This window comes from Mauremys mutica, chromosome 4, assembly GCF_020497125.1.
Source record: "Mauremys mutica isolate MM-2020 ecotype Southern chromosome 4, ASM2049712v1, whole genome shotgun sequence".
Taxonomy (NCBI): domain Eukaryota; kingdom Metazoa; phylum Chordata; order Testudines; family Geoemydidae; genus Mauremys; species Mauremys mutica.
This window is the reverse complement of record NC_059075.1, coordinates 12,896,158-12,915,093: the sequence shown is the minus strand read 5'-3', so window position 1 is coordinate 12,915,093 and position 18,936 is coordinate 12,896,158. Positions and strand designations below refer to the sequence as shown.

Below are 18,936 nucleotides of genomic sequence, written 5' to 3'. Positions count from 1 at the left end.
TAAATAAACCCATAATTTCACATTTCTGCCCGGAGTGAATCGATCCGGCAGAGCTAGAGTCCCCTGGAGACAACATTGCTCAAGCAATGAGGCACTCTGGGGTGCGGATCTGCCCTCCCACACGGACAGCTTGGCCCTAGGTGGGGTGATGTTAGTCAGGCAGCATCACCGCACTCTGGTGCCTGCTGCTTTTATAAAATGTCTCTTTAAATAAAATCACACCAAGGAGGGGCATCTGCCCCGCCTCCATTAGGAAATAACAAGCCTTTCCTTTGATTCACTTCTAATTCCTACCTCCACCGCACCCCATGTACCGTGTGTCACTGATCTGAATGAAAGCGCTTACTCCAAGGAGCTGGAGCCTTGTGTCTGGTTTGTTTGCAAAGGCTCCAAGCGCCCTGTAAGAGTTCAATCAATAAAGAAATCAGGATCACGGCAACATTGCCTGACAGCATTCATGGGCTGGGAGTCCAGGTGACTAATCAGATTCCTATGGAAGTAACACGATGTGCACAGATGTCACAATGAATCTACACTTGCCAGTTCTAGCTTTAACAGAATGTCATCTTCATGCTCTGCATACCAACGTGAGCCCTGGCTCCGGGAACCTGCAAAACAGCACTGCGAGGAAAGGCTCTGGGGCCAGACTCACTGCTCCAGCTATGCACCAGCGTAACTCCATTGGTTTTAAAAGGAGTGATAGAAGCCTAAAACCGGAATAGCGCTGGTGGAGGAGACCCCTCATCTGCTGTATGTCCAAGAAACTGGGATTTTGTCTAGCAACAGCAAACCGTTGATTGGACTGAGCCGTCCCCTATGATGTCAATGCATTGCTAGGATCTGAGCACAAGGGTTTGTGGTTGTGAAAACACGATCAGTAAATACTGTTTAGGTCACGTTTTGCATGTTTGCCGAGTGGCACATCCTCTGCTTTGGAGAGCAAAGGTGTTGTAAAGGCTGCGTGGACAAGCTCATCTCTGTGTCGCAAACCCCAGCTACTCATTCGGAGTTATTTTAAAGCTACCGTTCATGAATCTGTCACAAGTCTTCGCCTTATTTTGAAAAGGCATCCAATACTAACAACCGGGCGCAACAATATGCATGACAGTAAGCGTCCGTCACCCACCTGCTCTAACATGTCTTTCGGCAGGTCCTCGTGTTCATCCATTGTTAAAATTGCACGTTTGATTTCATCATTTGATAATTTCAGCCTGGGAAATGAAATAAATGGATGTTCAGAAGAGTGTTATTCACAGATAAAATGCAGCCTAGTTGTTGTGTTATCAACACTGGTTCTTCATGATGTTGTTTTGCCTGGATAATTTAGGCAAGACTCATCCCAGTAACCCAAGCGCACTCCTCGACAATACGGCAGATCCTTTCTGCAGATCTGAACTTCCCTCAGGGCTTTATGCAGGAGTCAGAGATCAGTTCAAGGGATCCAAGCAGGACCCTCTTCTGTTCTACTCACTGCTGTCGAATTCCTCGTATTACAAGGTCAAGGGGAGGGCAATGCAAGCTGGAAAGAAAGGTTAGTTTCATCCCATTATATAATGTAACACCTGAATAACAAGACTGCTCTTCTATTCCATGCCATGAGTGACACAAAAGGAGAGTGGAGGTGAATAATACCTTCCTCCCTTTGGCTTATTATGACCTGGTTGTTTTTCAGCAGACACTTCTTATTTGGCCAGTTACCATGTTAAAAATCGGCAATTTGATAGGAGTAAGATTGCTAAGGAAAGTGTTTCTAGTTAAAATCCTCCCTTTCAGTCCATTCCACACCCCTGGCCTGGGTCAATCACTCCATTGTACGTACTCCACCTTGCACTCCGTGGAGGCAATGATGCAGCTCAGTCAAGGGCTCATTCGGTTACAAGACCAGACAGTTTGCAAGCCCACGTAAAGCTGTAGAAGATCGATCTTCACAGCCCAAGAGGAGATCTGGTGATATTTACCCTTCCTCCTGCTGCAAAGTGGCCTGGGAATGTTCTCTGAAATTGTGTGGTTTTGTCAGCTACCGTTTTTAAAAACCACACTACACAGTCTGTTATATCCGTAGCACGGTAATTCGTCTCTTTTTTACGGAGCCAAATGTTAAGGTCCTGATGTGACAGCCGCCATCTTGGCTGACACACTGGGGATGGACTTCCAGAGCCAACAGCATGAGCTGCTACAGTTTGAGCTAAAGAGTCAGTGCTTCCCAGATGGGGCTGTAATAGACTCATATCCTCTGTGGATCGGGTACCGACAGGGACCTGCAACTCACCAGGTGGTTACACTGACTCAGGCAATTTCCCTATCGACTTTAATGGGCATTTGACTAAGTCAGGACCTCCAGATTTGGCTCATTATTATTATTTTCACATGATAATTGGACAAATGGTGTGTGTAAATTAGCAAACTTTTGCTGCCCCTTAACACCTTTTTGAGGTTCAATTTACTTTTTCCACTTCCGCTGACACCGGACAACCTCAGGTTGGAGTCTATTAAAAATGAAACCACCTAAAAAACAAGAGCTGAAATTTTCAGCCGTAACTAGTCATTTTGGGGGTCCAGCTTGAGACACCCAACTGCTTGATTTCCAGAGAAGAGGGGCTCGGCGCGTTCTGAAAGTCAACTCCTTTCGCTGCGTCTCAGGCGGGAAACCAAAAAATGGAGGCACCCAAAGTTACTAGGGCTTGTCTACACGGAGAGTTCACGTGCGGCAAATCAGGGTGGGACTCTACCGTACTAGTTTACTGCACATTAAGCCTCCACATGGACCCTGCTACAGCACTCCTGTTTCCAACCAGCTGCACGCCAGAGGTCACTATGGACCGTTTAGTGCACAGCCGCATGGGGTCCACATGGCCAGTTAGCGCACAGCAGGCAAGTGCGCCGTCGAGTCACAGCCTAACTCTCCACATAGACAAGCCATTCATCCCTTCTGAAAACGTAGGCAAATGCAGAACAACAAGTAAAAAAATCATTTGCTGTACTCCCTACGCCAGGTATTGATTTAGCACCAAACACCCCAGAATCTAGGCACTTTGGATGAAATTCTGGCCCCCTTCAGTCAAAGGTTTGGTGGGAGGGAAGGGGAACAAAAACAAACAACAAAACCTACACCACATTCAGCTCCTCCTTCTTGGTTCCACCAGCCACTGATTAGGGCTAAATGCCTCTGCAGACTTCCCCACCCAGCTCGCCGGGAGGGCTTTGCTTGCTTCTCTTCCTATTTTGCATTATGCTGGATGGAATAATTTAGATGCGAATGGAAACCCCCCCCCCGCAGAGTTAATGAAAGGGTGTTCATTCCAGGGAGTGAGTATGGCATTTGCATATTATTGGAACGCCAGGGCTGTTTTATTTTCGACACTGTGTCTATTTGCGTGCTCTTAGCACCCTCCGAGGCTTTGTCTGGATTCCACCTCATTTAGCCTGGGTTTGAAGAGCACAGCCTCTGTTTCTCTTTAGATGTATGCCTACAAGAGACAGCGTTATAGGGTGAACTCGCACAAGGAAAAAAACAACAGAACTTGCACATGTTACAGTATCAGGAGCTGGTAGTGATGGTTAAAGTCAGCACTGTAATTCCCCGGATTTCACACACGCCAATCTACTGAAAAAATTCACTTTCTTGCACTTATTGTCTATGCATTCTCTCTGCCTGAAAGCCATTTCCCACCCCTGCCCTTGGTAAAGTTTGAACACAATCCATTCAGCTGTTTATTTACAAGTTACGCGAGACTGACCAAACACACTTTTCCAATTGTAAAATTATTCTAACCATCATCCCTATGGGCTTAGCCAGGATTTGAATGGCACACGGGCATCAGGCTAGTCCCCTGTGCACAGAGCGAATTACACCCTGAGTGAATAAATACCACATTCAGCTGCACATGAAATCAGCTCCTAACCAAAGCATGGCAGTGGTTTAGCCGCACAACGGTTACAGGAACTAATTTAGCAAACAATCATTTTGGTATTCCTGTGCAAAAATAACTACAATGCATTTTCAGAAATAGAATTTGCTCATTTGGGGGAAAATTGTCTGAATTCTTAGGATTCAACAAACATTGTTAAAAGCAGAGAACTACTTCTATATACACAGACAAACAAACAACCGAGTTAACATTTGAAAACAGCCAATTGTGCTTAATTAACCGGATCTATTAATGTGAACTATTATTTGTTGCGATTGTATAAAGCATTCTTGAGACCATTACCGGAAACTGGGGTTCATGCTTCAAAAAGGATGTTGCAATATTGGACAGATTTCAGAAAAGAATGATTCAAGGCCTATATAAACAACAAGGAGTCCAGTGGCACCTTAAAGACAAACAGATTTATTCGGGCATATGCTTTCATGGGTAAAAAAACCACTGAGGTCTGAATATCACTACTTTAAAGAGACTTAAGTTCAGTCTATTTAGCTTATCAAAAAAGATCAAGAGGTGACTTGATAGTGGTTTATAAGTACCCACACTGGGAGAAGATTTCTGATAGTAGAGAGTCCTCTACGTTAGCAAACAACGACATAACAAAATCTGATCACTGGAAGTTGAAGCTACAAACATTCAAATAGGAAGGCACATTTTGATTTAAACAGTAAGGGCAATGGCCCATTGGAATAATTTATCACAGGATGTGAAGGATTCTCCATTACTTTGAATCTTTAAGATTTCAAGATTGGGGGTGAAATCCTACTCCCGCTGAAGCCAAGGAAGTTTTGCCATTGACTTCAATGGAGCCAGATTTTCACCCTGATGTTCTTTTCAAATAATTCCTCTAGCCTATGGCCTGTGTTATGCAGATGGAGAGACAAGATGATCACAACAGTCCCTTCCAACCTTAAAAATCTATGACTGCTTAATATTACAGGCTCAAGAGTAGTACTAACCATTAGAATCTACTGCACGGAGAATAGCCATTTATAATATTATCTCAATGGAACAGGACTAACAGTTTGATGGGATTCCACAAGATATTTTTTCTTGTTGTAACCATAAGAGGAGTCAGGAAAAAAAAAAAAGTCCTGAAACTCTTTGCTCAAAGTTCATTTTAAGCTCAGTTTTATTCTATACTATTCAGTTCTCCTCTACTTTTGACACCAATGCCCACAATACAAGGGCATCATAAGAGAGCTCATCCAAAAACGAGGAGGAAAAATGGTGCCTGACCTGGGGAGAAAAGGGGGAAAGAGAGCAGTGATGGCACTGTGCGGTGCCCACATCGAAACCTGCCACCACAGAAGGCACGGGTACTGCTGTTAAATGGACACAGGGGGTCACAGCTGCAGTAACATGCAGCCTTATCCTGTGCGTATCCTCCCTGTCTCGGACAGACATCTAGCAGGGGAGGAAGGATGGCCTAGCAGACCTGGCTGGGACTGAGGAGAATTGGCTCCAATTCCCATTTCAAACACAGATTTCCTGTGTGACCTTGGGCAAGTCACCTGGGCCTCAGTTCCCCACCTGTCAAATGGGGATAGCACTTCCCTGTCATCCCAGGGCTGCAGTGAGGACAGACACACGCACGCCTGCAGGATGCTATGGCCCCGAGACTGAGATAATCAGACCTGCAGGGTCCAGTGGGTTTGTTTATTTAGGATTACACACTTCAGTCACACTTGCATAGCTTGCTGCGCCAATGAAATCTCACTGCATCGCCTCAAACAGTTGCACAAGGCTTATGCTGCTTGTGGTCTGCAAGCAATTCAAAGGCTGAAACAGGCATGAAATCATTGGTTTCATATGACAAAACTATAGAATGGTTTTCTCTGGAGGACACAGAAATGCAACCACTCCCTTACTTTGATCAATCCCAATGGGGTTGTTGATCTTCTCCTCTCCTGAAGCTTAACTTGAGGGCCACTACGTTAGCTTCACTCCTGCCAGGGAGCAGCCCCGTCTCTCTGGCTTTGTAGATGGTTAAGTGGCCCCCAGGCAGACTGGTGTCACATCAAAAAGCTTTGCACCGGCTCCCAAAAACAAACGCACTAGCTCCACTGAACGGCCACAGTCTACCAGATGACGGAACCAGAAGGCAGGGAACTGCAGTGGTCTTCTGGGTGGTTTCATGTTCTAACACATCCAAGCCCTCTGACTTGGCCAGTTACTGGGTCAGTCTGGCCTGTACCAAGATCATCGAAGACTGAATTTAAACTAAAAGCGTGGCCTGGAACGTGGCAATGCCAGCTTCCCTCACCCTGCCACCAGGGATCCCTATTCTGGATCTGTGAGGTACCACCTCTAGGGAGAAGCACACCGCTCAGTCTCCTTACCCAACGAGCCCCTGGTTTTCCTGTGCAGACTACCCACAAGGATCATGATTAGTGCCAGGTGTAACAGTGCATTTTCTAGGTGACCTAGATAGAGCTAGTTTTACACCCATGCATGGGAGCCTGGGCAGAGACCACTCACTGATGCCATGCAGGTCACTGTTCAGCCAATAGTCAATAATTACATTTTCATCACAACCATCCTGGGCCCTATCTGAACCGGAGTTCTTCTATGGACTTTCCATAAAGCCTGTTCGTTATATGTCAAGTTTAAAAACTTTTCCCAGAAGTGACCCACAATGAATGCCAAGAATTGCAACGCTTCTTAAAACTAGAGTGTTTCTTAATATCTTGAGAGAGAAATCACCCAGTGCTGGAATTAAACAACTTCTCAGACAATTTGATGGGAAAGAGGCCAGTGAAAGCTATAAGCTTATCTATAGCCACAATAATGATCACTGCTGGCAGCAGCTGTCGAACGCAAACCGTCTGAGAGGAACTGGGTCACAGTATTTGCTGTCACGGGGATTTAAACCCCACAACTGAGAGATGCAGAGTGACAGCCCACAAGCTTGACCAATGCAGGGTATTTGAGACGGCTTTGCAGAGGCGAATGGAGAACCTAATAAGTGTGAAAGGAAAAAACAAATTCCACATTGAAAGAGGCGCGCCCTCTTGAAAAGCCCCGTTCAATTAAGAAACATGCTTGACATGGGCTCGCAGATGAGAGAAACAAAACCAGCCATTCACCTACACAAGACTTAGAAACAGAAACACTAAAGTATTCATTTGCATCTTACAAAACACACTACATGCCTCCTGCACTAGAAAAACCTGACCAGAGCAGAAGCTGTGATGTGGTGGTTTGTTGAAAGAGGCCCAAAATGCATTGACATCAGCATGCTTTGAGCTATACTAAAAAAAGCAATGTCAAAAATATTTCCATGTTACATTACAAGTTTGAGGAAAATCCAGTGATCTCACTAAGCAGTAATTTCTCCCAAAACAAGAAAAGCAAGCAAACATCGAGAAAAAGAGATAAAGTATCTAGCCAGCCGTAATCTTTCCATGCTGCAAACCAGACAATGGCTGTGTAGCTTACAAACGTCTAGGCTAAATGAAGAGCTGGCCGTGCAGTCTTTTCACATGCAAAATTCCAATAAAAAACTTCTGCTGGTGTTCCACAGATACAGAAACAGGACAGCATTCACTGAGGGACAACTCAGTAACTCTCTCTAGGTTCACACAATACACCGTAGAACAAAGTGCATGAATTTGTCCTCAAAATACCTAGGAGGCAGGGCAAGAATATTATCCCCATTTTACAGATAGGGAACCGGGGCACACAGAGGCTAAGTGACTTGCCCAAGATCACCCAAGAAATCTGTGGCAGAGCAGGGAGTTGACGCTAGAGCTTCAAAGTCTCAGGATAGTGCACTAAACACTGGGACATCCTGAGCAGTGCCTTCACCGCAAGGCTATCCCTCTTTGCAAGGCCCTCCTTCCTCTCATCCATTTTGTGTTAAGAGTAAGCAGTCTGAAAGCTTTAAGGGGCAGGGACCTGATTTCTCCCCTGCTTGTAAAGAGTCATGTAGCCTTATGGTGCCGAACAAATAACTTAACATGGGCCTTGATGCGGCAAACACTTGGGCCCAGATCCTCAAAAGGTACCGAGGCGCCTAACTCACACTGATTTCAACAGGAATTAGGCACCTAAATATCTTTGAGGATCTGGGCCTTACTGCTGAGCATAACGCTTGCTACTGTAATTCTACTGGCTTCACTACTTACAGCAGCAAAGGTTTGCAGGAGCAACCCTAGGGCTGCTACCGAAGCTCTGAAAGTTACCGTTGCATAAACCCCACAAACCTCTCCAAACATGCTGTGAAGTAAAATGTCGGCATGATAGAGGGGCTTGTCCTCCCGTGTCATTAAATTGAAAACAGGCACCAAACTCACGCAGTCAGTCAAAGACAGGCCTGTCCTTCAAGCTCAGTAAAAGCTCACACCAGGTCAAATTACCTCTCCGCTACAGAACTACTATTGTCCAGCACACAGAGTCCAGGCTGTACTTAACTGCAGGCTGAAGGTTAAGGAAATATCAAACAATTTTAGCAAATTCGGTCCCTTTTGGATCTGCCAAGTGTCTATTTTTGGCTTATTTTGCTTCTTACATTAAGGAGAATATAAAAAATAATATAGTGTAGTTTAAAAATTCCCACAAAAGACCACAGCATTCCCCTGTTAGTAAGACTATTTGGTGTTTTCCACAGTCGAACCAACTTACAATATTAACTAGTATTCAATACATCCTGTTAGGGAGATGAGAATATTTAAGCCAATCTTACAGAAGGGGAAACTGAGGCAGGCAAGTTATGCGACTGTCCAAGGCCACAGAGGAAGCCAGTGTCAGAGGCATGAAGAGACACCATAGTCCGCAGTCAGGCTCAGGTCACTTCCCATGAAGAGGGGACTCAGCTAGCTTGCTGCACTGCCCTCATTACCAGTCTAATGAGAGGGTTGGCTACTGGTCCTCACCAGCTCCATAATGGAGGGGGGAAGACTTGTTAGAAAAACAAACTGAGGTCCTGACTGAGCAAGGCCCTTAAAAATACGCTTTAAAATTAAATACGTGAGTAGCCCCAACCAAAGACAAAAGGACCCTTCATGTGCTTAAAAATAAGCACATGCTTAAGTGCTTAATTAAACTGGGGCCAAAGCCAGCTCAGAATGTGAACACAATCAACTTAACTTCTCAGGGAGTGATGCACCCAACTTTCTAAACGTTAACTTATTTTCCTTTCAAGTGCCCTGTTTAGGGAAATTTCCTCAATGAGGAGACTTTTTATTCTATAATTCTCCCACCCCTTTTCGAGCTTATTCTGAGTTAACATTTCTTTCCTGCGTCCTCCTTTTTTTAAGCAAATCTTTGGAGATGAGGCAGCAAATAGCCATGGGGGAAAAAAAGACATTTAAAATGCAAAGATTTACATACAGCTTGCTGTACTGAGAATTAACTGTCTCCAGGACAAAGGGAAACATCTAGGATACACGGAAGAAGTGCACGCCAGGGAAAATTAACCACTCTTTTTTTTTTTTTTTTTTTTTTTTTTTTTAAAGAAGAGGTATATTTTTAAAGAGGTATTGCATAATTTTAAAAGGAAAATAAGCCTCCCTTTTTCTGAAGCATTATTTTTATTTACTCTTACCTATAGACATGGGGCTGGTGAGATGAAGGAGGCTGGGAGACTAAAGCAGCTAGCCAGTGGGGCTCACCAGCAAAGGAAAGCTGAGAGATTGGGGTTGGGTGTTTTCTTCTCCTTAACTTGCAGATATTATACAAGGAAGATCCCACAATGGGAGGAAAATGGCACATCAACTCCACTGCTAGCGCTCCCTCTGCCTGCACGTCAGGCATTCTGATTCTGGACGCTTCCGCCGAGGCCCTGGGTCTTGACTTGCTAGGAATGTGGCCAGAGAGTGCTTTAAATACATTATGAGCAAGAGAAAGACAGGAAAATGTAGGTCCTTTGCTTAGCGGGGGAGGATTGCTAGTAACTGATGACATCAAGAAGGCTGAGGTGTTTAATGCCTATTTTGCTTCAGTCTTCACTGAAAAGGTTAATGGTGACCAGATACTCAACACAATTAATATTAACAGTAAGGGGGAAAGAACTCAGGCCACTATAGGGAAGAACAGGTTAAAGAATACGTAGATAAAGTTAGATGTATTCAAGCTGGCAGGGCCTGATGACATTCATCCTAAGGTACGTGAGGAACTAGCAGATGCAATCTTGGAACTGTCAGTAATTATCTTCTAGAAGCCATTGGGGACGGGTGAGATCGCAGAGGACTGATAAAAGGCAAACACAGTCCCTATCTTTAAAAAGGAGAACTCGGAGAATTATAGACCAGTCAGTCTAACTTTGATACTTGGAAAGATACTGGAACAATCAGCTGCTCTGGGTCTTTGCCAATAGGACCTCAGGGCAGAACCTCACATCGGGGCTGGCTTTCATAGGTCTCAGACAAGTTATTGCCAGCAGGCTGCCAGGTGGAGGGTTGGAGCACGACTGCTCCCATGAACCTTAGGCCTCCATTTGAGATCCATAGGCCATGACAGGAGGGGTTGCAAGCACTTTGGAGGACAGGATTAGAATTTAAAACAATGGTGACAAATCAGAGAATTGGTCTGAAATAAACAAGATAAAATTCAATAAAGACAAAGGCACAATAGTTTACTTTGGAAGGAAAAATCAAATGCACAACTACAAAATGCGGATTAGCTGGCTAAGTAGTAGTACAGCTGAAAAGGATCCGGGGTTTATAGTGGATCACAAATTGAATAAGAGTCAACAATGTGATGCAGCTGTGAAAAAAGCTCATATTCTGAGGTGCAGTAACAGGAGTGAAGACAGACACAGGAGGTAATTATCCCACTCAGCACTGGTGAGGCCACACATGGAGTCCTGTGGCCATTCTGGGCACCTCCCTTTACGATAAATTGGAGAGAGCCAGAGGAAAGCAACAAAAATGATAAAATGTTTAGAAAACCAGATGTTTAAAGGTTAAAAATTTGGCCGTGTTTAGTTTTAAGAAAAGCTGATTGAGGGAGGAACCTGATAACACACTTCAGATTTAAGGACTGTGAGTAACCGTTCTTCATGTCTGCTAAAAAAAAAGGACAAGTAGTAATGGGCTTAATCTGTGGCAAGGGAGATTTAGGTTAGACATTAGGAAAAGCTTCCTAATTATAAGGGTAGTTAAGTACTGGAACACACTACCAAGGGGTTGTGGAAACCCCATCACTGGAGATTTTAGGAACAGGTTGGACAAACACCTGTCAGGGATGGCCCTGCTTCAGCACAGGGGACTGAAGTTGATGATCTGTCAAGGTCACTTCCAGCCCTACATTTCTATGAAACATGGAATTTAAGCACTGAGAAGTCGAAAAAATGGACCTACCCAAATTCCACATGGTACTTTTAAAGTGATTCTTAGCTTATACGTCATTTCAACATTTTCATGTACTGAAGGAGACATTTTCTAAATGGAACAGGAGAGGTGGTTTTCTTTTTGTTAGAGTATTTATCATTTATTTAATCATTCACATTTGCACGCCAAACTAGACTGGCTCGTATTTTCACATAAATTTAGTCTAATCCATGTACTTTGCTAAAATGCTCCTTTTAGCATGTAAGCAGAATTTAGTTTTAAAGACTAGATTAAATGACTCATAGTAATTAAGTAACAATGTAACCCTTTCCAGACTGTGAAACTAATTTCATCCAGGGAGTCCAATGACATCACATCCAGGGCAAAGTCAGAGGGGTTTTGCTTGTAGCTCTGAACCGCTTCAAATGAATTATAGTCTTGATGAATGTAAATCTCTTTGGGAATGCAGTGGGGTTTATTACCCATAACCCTATAATTCTCTCTCTATTCCTTAGTATCTCTTACCAAACCTTCCCTTGTTGTCTCCTAATCCTAGTAGGATAGCTTGAATCTGAAAATCATTCACATTCCAAAAAATCTAAAGTCGTGCACTGAACTCTCATTACTAGTATTTGACATCCCTTTCCAAACAGCACTCCTCACCATCCAGAAGCCTAAATATAATAATGACCGCCTCTCAGAGGCCAGTTACCCATGGGTGTTCTGCCTAACTGAGCATTTAGAATCTATTTCCTTTTCTGATTTTAGCAGAGTCCTTCTTAAGTATCACCAAAAAAGTAAAGAAAATATAGGGTATAAAAAGGATATACAAATTAAACCTTTCTGAACAGAAACAATGGTTCTTGTAGCATTCCCGCACTGACATCGGGCATTCTCGTGTATCCTATTAAATGCATTTGCCTCTGCAAAACTATACATAAATGGAAGATGTAATTCCATATCTGGGTTCAGGTGTCAGTGAAACTCCTCTGGTTTAATTCCCAGCATTTCTGTATTAGAATCCCTCGAGAGAGAACTACAGTATGATCTCCAGGTCAGGGCACATTATTCTTTACAGTTCACAAGTATCAGAACTTAGAATGACACAGTTAGAAAAAAAGTCTCTAGGTCCTCTCACAGGACACAAATAGCACCCAATAACCAGTTTCCTTAAAGGGAAAAGACATTAACAATACCTGGAGAGAAGAATATTGCAGTTCTGAGCTCTCCGGCCGTCTATTACCGAAAGCTCCTTGACTTTATGTCTGGAACTCAGTGTGTCATCGATGGCATCTTCTTTCTACAAAAAGCATGATGAGAAAGTATGAAGAAACACAGCACATCGACATTTGGAACCCTCAGCACACACCAGTATTGTATATAACAGGTCGCCATTAATCATGAATGTCACAAAGGCTTAGCACTAAAACCTGTAGCCTGTAACTGAAATACAAGAAGCCGTTTTATAAACCAGAGCGTGCTTTGAAAGCCACTAGGTAGAAATGTAAATATGTTTTCACACCGGAAAGTTTGAGAATCCACAAACTCACAAACACTAATGAATAAATAAATCAAGCCTTTCCTAGCATATGTATTTGAGATACTTCATTAGATCTTCACTTGAAATGCTGTGTTATGGACTGTCACACAGGCTCAAGATCATGTTAGTTCTTCTTCTGCCACTCTAAACACCTGTGGCATCCACTCACCCAGTAATACTCGATACAAGGTTAAACAATAAAACCTAACAGGCTAATGAACACAACCTGCAGCATTTATTACCCTTTATGGGGAAGGTTTCCAAAAACATATACAGGATTCAAGAACAGGAGTCAACAGGACTTGTGTTGCTAAATCCCTTGAGTGGTTTGACAATCTTCCTCAAATGATTTACAATGTACAAAATTGCAGTTACACATGCAGCAGAACAAAAATGGTATGAGATTTAGTAAACCTGGCCTATGAGGAAAGGTTAAAATATCTGGGCATGGGTAGTCTGGAGAAAAGATGACTGAGGAGGGATCTGAGAACAGTCTTCAAATATATTAAGGGCTCTTATAAAGAGGATGGTGATCAATTTTTCTCTATGTCCACTGAAGGTGGGACAAAGGGTAAGCAGCTTAATTTGCAACAAGGGAGATTTTTCCTAATATCTAACATAACTTTCTAACAACAAGGATAATTAAGTACTGGAACAGGTTACCAAAGGAGCTTGTGGAATCCCTGCCATTAAAGGTTTTTAAGAACAGGTTAAACAAACACCTGTCAGGGATGGTCTACGTTTACTTGGTCCTGCATCAGCGCAGGGTGGTATGGACTAGACCTCTTGAGGGCCCTTCTACATTGCTGATTCTATCAGTGGTATAAAATACATAGTAACAAACGTAATGAATATTACTGAACTACACAAGTGGTCACGTTTCCTCTGATTTTATTTACACTGTTGCAATAATCTTGATTAATGTTAATAGGTGAATACCTGCCTATTCCATTGATTCCCCAAGGAACAGAACATTGGGAAGGAAGGTGCTAATGCTAGCAGATGTGTATCAAAATGCATAACCATTTAGCTTGGACATCAATCCACTTCATACTTCCAAGGTTTAAAGTGAGCACAGACATGAATTTCTGTTATGCAAGACATTTGCAGTCCAAAATAACTAAGTATCTTTTTACCATCTAGGAATGAGATTTTCAAAAGTACTCAGTGTTGGCCCGACTCAGCTCCCAGGAACTTCAATGGGCCAACGTGGAGTGCTTTTGAAATATCTTATCCCTAGGAATAAAACAAATTTTCAAAAGCATCTTAGTGACTTGGAAACTTCAGTCCCATTTTCAAAAGAATTGTAAGCACTTAGGAGTCCAACTCTCATTAAAAGTCAATGGCCTTTAGGATAAACTAAGCCCCCTAAGACCCATTTTTAAATTTTACATTATCGCTCTACTTCCTCAGGTTATGCTATGTGGCTTTTTAAAAAAATTCTAATTAAAATATTAATCTTTTACAATTATCCAAATATAATATCCAGTAGTACTGCCTATAGCACTATTCTGCTTCGAGATAAGGGTGCTAAACCTGTGTTAATGATCCAGCTAAACATTAGCAAAATCATCACGTTAATAAAAACATAAGATTTCAGCAGAAGCTCACTTACCTGTTTGGAGTTATTGTTCACAAAGAAGTCCTACAGCCATAGCAGAAGCACGGAAAAGGCAGTAAAAACATGTGCAATTCAGTGGTCACAGCAAAAGAAAAAAGAGTCAAAGCATAGTCAGGAAGAACATATAATACAGAGGTATCTACTGCAAGAGAAGCACCTGGGGCATACGAATTCTGACAATGGATAATGCAAATGAAAATGCACTGAGCAGTAAAAGAATATAAGTGAAAGGCCACCGAATGGGAAAAGCACGCAAATCAGTGACAGGCAGGGGAAGCATTGGTATCTACTTGTTTCATCAATGAACCATGCAACGACACACTAAAACAGGGTATTAAAGCAACACATGGAAGGCAGAGAATCCCTCCAAACTTTCTGAAATTCTGAGTTCCCTTCATGCAAGAATCAAAAAGAGCTGTACAACAGCACCAGTGCTCGTTAAGCAAACACTGGGGAGAAAATTGCTATTTTGATGAGTTTGTGGGAATTTCAAGGAGTGAAATGTCAACACATCTGCCAGGAAAAAACAGGGCTTTGAAACGAAAATGAGATGCTCCTTCCGGAGCAAATTTTGAAATGGTAAAACTTTACCATTTGCCATGGCAATGTGTTTGCTCAGGAACTGTCTTACAGGGGAAAAGCTATGTGGGAGCTAGGCAACCTTGCTAGGCCTAGAGAAATACTCTCCCCATACCCAGACTAAACCTTGCCATTGTGCAGTTCCCCAGATATCTGGTGGGCTTGGGCATGCCCCATATAGCATCAACCACATTCCACCAGGCTGCAAATCTGTGCAGCTGGACTTTTATCATGAAACCACCAACATGGATTTTCCCTATTTGTATGCCGGGGTCACTCTGTTTGGATAGCTCTAAAGACCCCCATCATACAGATGTGCAATCTGGAGCAATGTTCAAAGGTGCAGAAATACACCTTTTTGAATCAAAATGACTTGAGATATCTCAGTGTTAGATTTACTCCAAATCAAGTTGCTACACAATCATGTTTCCTTCCTGGCCGTTACGCTAGAGAGCAACTGATAGTCTGGATGGCTGTTTTAAGTTATTATTAATCCCTAAACAGATTTCCATCACAACAGCAATGTTAAAGGAAGCCTTTTTTCTGTAGGTCCTTGCTGGCTGGCGAGCTGCCAATCAGTTTGTTAGCTCATGAATGGGGCGGTGGGGAGAGGAGGGGAGAACGGGGAAGTGGTTATATAAATTACTCCAGAAGTTTTGGGCATTGATTAAACTAACACCTAGTAATGAATCTGAGTTTTAGCCTTTTCTTTCCACAGTGTTGATTTTAGCTTCAATAAAGATTCAAAATGAATTCTGAAAATCTTCCTAGAGTTTTGAAATAAATTTAATCCAACAGGGGGAAAGACACCCTAGCCAAAATACAGAGGCAGATCAGCAAAACACTGCCCTGAACTCCACTGTCACTGCCTGCTCAGCTGCTGTGCCAGAGTTCGCTGTCACAAACAGCAATACACTAAGCTTCACAATGAAGAGGTGCCAAGGACCTAGAGTTGTCACTAGCTGGAGCAGGGCTACGATGCTCTAACTCCACCCTGAAACACCGCTGGAGCTAAGCATGTTTCTGCTCCCACTAGGGACAGGGCCTTAGTTTCCAGATTCTTCATTCCCTGGGTAGTAGCCCCCTTTTTGCAGATTTCACATTTTTGTAGTATTTGAACAGCAGAAGCAAAAGTAGCACCTTGAACCTTGCTTTCAGCTTTGTTGGGGGGCGGGGAACTAATCGGTGCCCACGAATCCTTAATTCTAATCTTAAAGTTTTTGCATGGGTCCCGCCTTCTTACATTGGTACCCTGAGGAGGGGATCCTTTTCTCCACTTTGCTTTATTAAAGAGGAACTATTTCCTAGCTTCAGGGCTCAACTTCCAGCCCAAAAAAGCACTGAAGGAGCTGCTCTATCCTGCCCTATCTAGGTTCTTATATCATTCTCATCATGGTAGTAACCATAGGCTGTGGGCGGTGTGTGTGTATGGGGGGACGGGGGGAGGGTACAGGACAGGGATCAGGACAGGACCTGACCATTGTTTGGCCAGGCCACAGCACCACACGCTCAAATGTGGCCCCGGCCACTCCTCCATCATGACTTAGGGGTGAGTAGACCAAATTTAAGTGGGTGGCGTTGTAACCTGATGGGCGTGGGGGTGGGTGTCAGAGGGGAGGAGGGTGGTCAGGCAGGTGTAGGGGGAATCTATGCCCTTCAACAGCTCCTGAGCGCCTTCTAGCAGACCACTAAGCAATGTGGCTAAACTTCTGTCACGTGTTTGTTCTCTCATCCTCTCCGTGCAGCAGAGTATCTTGGTTTTGGAGTTATCACATGCCCACGTTTCTATACGTCAATGTTAGAGAAAGCAAGCTCAAAGAAATGCACCTTGCACTTGGCGGGGAGGTTTGTGATGGTCCTTAGTTCCTGGAAGAATTCATTCCACAGGCTTGGGCCAACCCACCAAAAAGCTCTGTCTCATTAACTTCATTGAGACTCCTCACATGCTTACAGTTAAGCACATGCTGAAGTGCTTTGCTAGAGTGGAGTCCAAGTACACAAACTGCTCTTTCCTATCGGCACGACAGTGCCACTTACAGGGCGGGATGACTGAACTGCCTTCACTTGGGGATGACACATCTAGGACGGAAATATAGTCAGAGATGGGGCTTGAAATTTGTCCCCTCCAATTTCATAACATTCCTTTGAGAGATCAGAGACTCCGATGTAAGAGCCCTGTGGATGCAGACCAGAAAGTTCTGCTGATCCATGTAGGTTCCACTGTCCAAGCAGAGTGATGTGCCAGAAGCAGCTGAAATGCTCTACTAATGGCAAAAAAGCAATATTGATGTTAAATAACTCTTTCCCTGTATTAGTCAATGGTGTGTTACCAGTAACAGGGATTTGTGTTCTTAAAGTCTTGATAGAATCCCTCTAAATATTGCTGAGTATTTTGAAATATTTTAAGATGAATACATATATATTCAGTGTTCTCAACATTGTTCTGCGTGCAGGGGTGTACACACACACACACACACACACACACACAGAGTTGAGAACACAATTTAATTGAAATATGCAAAGGATGCACTATGCTAGGTCATGGGTGATCATTTATACACCCAGGAACTTCTGAGAGTCACAGGCTACAGATATACACTCTTCAGGAAAGGACCACTCCTTTCTGCTCTCCTGACCTCCCACCACTGCTGCTTATTTAAATGTCTTTTGCCAGCCCCTCCCCAGCCTTCTGCTTTACGGTGACAAATTCCTCAATTCACCTAAAGTTTGGCTTTGATGAATTCCTGACCCCCTCTCTCTCTCACTCTCTTAAAGCGCCTTTTGATTCCAGCTAGAACTACACACATTTCAACGCTCACCAGTACCCATCTACTCAGGCAGAGAAGTTTTCCTGGGATGTTCTTCCAGGAGGTACATTTCTATGCCAAAGACTTGGCAGCAACGGTTGTTCAGAAGTGCTGGAGAACGTGTTTTGCTGGTCATGTCTCCCAGCCTCTATGAGCTCTGGTGCTGGGAGGTATTCAGAGCCTTTTAAACATCTTTGGCCTGTGCTCTGTGCTTTATCTTTCATTACTATCGGCTGCTCTCCCAATCAGGCCATTGGCATTAGTTACAGACAAACAGCTGCCCAAAAAAATGTGTTTGTCCTTCCTGAGCCCTCCTCTCCAGAGCAGTTGAAATATTCCTTCCATATTGGCCCTACAGCCATTGTAACGTGCACCTATTTGAGGGTTCATCTAGCTGTACTGTCAGCTGAGACACAAATTATTTTTAACCCTCTGCCTTGTAATAGTCTCGTATCTAATCTACCTGTGGATTAACTGGCTCATGCTGATGGCTAGGAGGACAAAGACACAATCTACCCACTAGCTCTCTAGTTCGTGCTTCCCTCCCATTTCTTATTCCCCTCTCACCTTCCACCCTGCCAGGAAACCCCTTTGCAGGCGATTCTACAAATTCAAGAACGGAACCCAACCGCAGCTTCGTCAAACTCAAAGCAAGGGGGAAAGAATCACTCTTAGTGACCTGTTTGCAAAAGACACTCTCGCTGTGTTTCCTTCTCTTAGGGAACTCTCGACATCTGCCCTGTTCTAATCTGGCGATGATCTCTACCTGGATTAGCATCAGGAAGAAATTAAGCTCCTTACAGAAGGTGCACGTTTATCTGTTGAATCCATTTGTTCCCTGAAAAGTCCCTCTGCACCTGCAACTAGCAGAACACCCACTGATCATTCTGGCCAACTGACTAGGCAGAGTTCACTATTCTCAGCACTACGAATTCTCCTGCAACCCCATCTCTTTTGGCAGCTCTCAGTCTCCGCTGACACTCATACCATGTTAAAAATCTCAATCTCTTGCCCATCCATGGCCTCAACTCAGGAGAGCAGGTGTCTATCCTTATGTACTGAAGTTATTTGATGAATCAGTCTCACAAGGCTTATAACAAATTGAAATTAAAAGCTGAGATTTGTTTGCAGTGTCACTTTTTGTTTAATACTCAAACTTCACCCTGGGCTTGCTAAAAAAAAATAAGGA

At 43.5% G+C, this 18,936-nt stretch overlaps 1 protein-coding gene across 4 annotated transcripts in view; it reads right to left on the bottom strand.

Moving 5' to 3' along the window:
- Positions 1-18,936, bottom strand: part of DAAM1 (dishevelled associated activator of morphogenesis 1) — a 165,487-nt gene that overhangs the window by 20,148 nt on the left and 126,403 nt on the right. For 3 of the 4 annotated variants that reach the window (XM_045014066.1, XM_045014067.1, XM_045014069.1), the window contains 3 exons: positions 14,356-14,385; positions 12,397-12,500; positions 1,127-1,211 (listed from right to left, as the gene is read on the bottom strand). In XM_045014066.1, coding sequence (XP_044870001.1) covers positions 1,127-1,211; positions 12,397-12,500; positions 14,356-14,385 — 219 coding nt within the window. The remainder of the gene's footprint in view (positions 1-1,126; positions 1,212-12,396; positions 12,501-14,355; positions 14,386-18,936) is intronic. The other variant, XM_045014068.1, reaches the window with a different exon arrangement.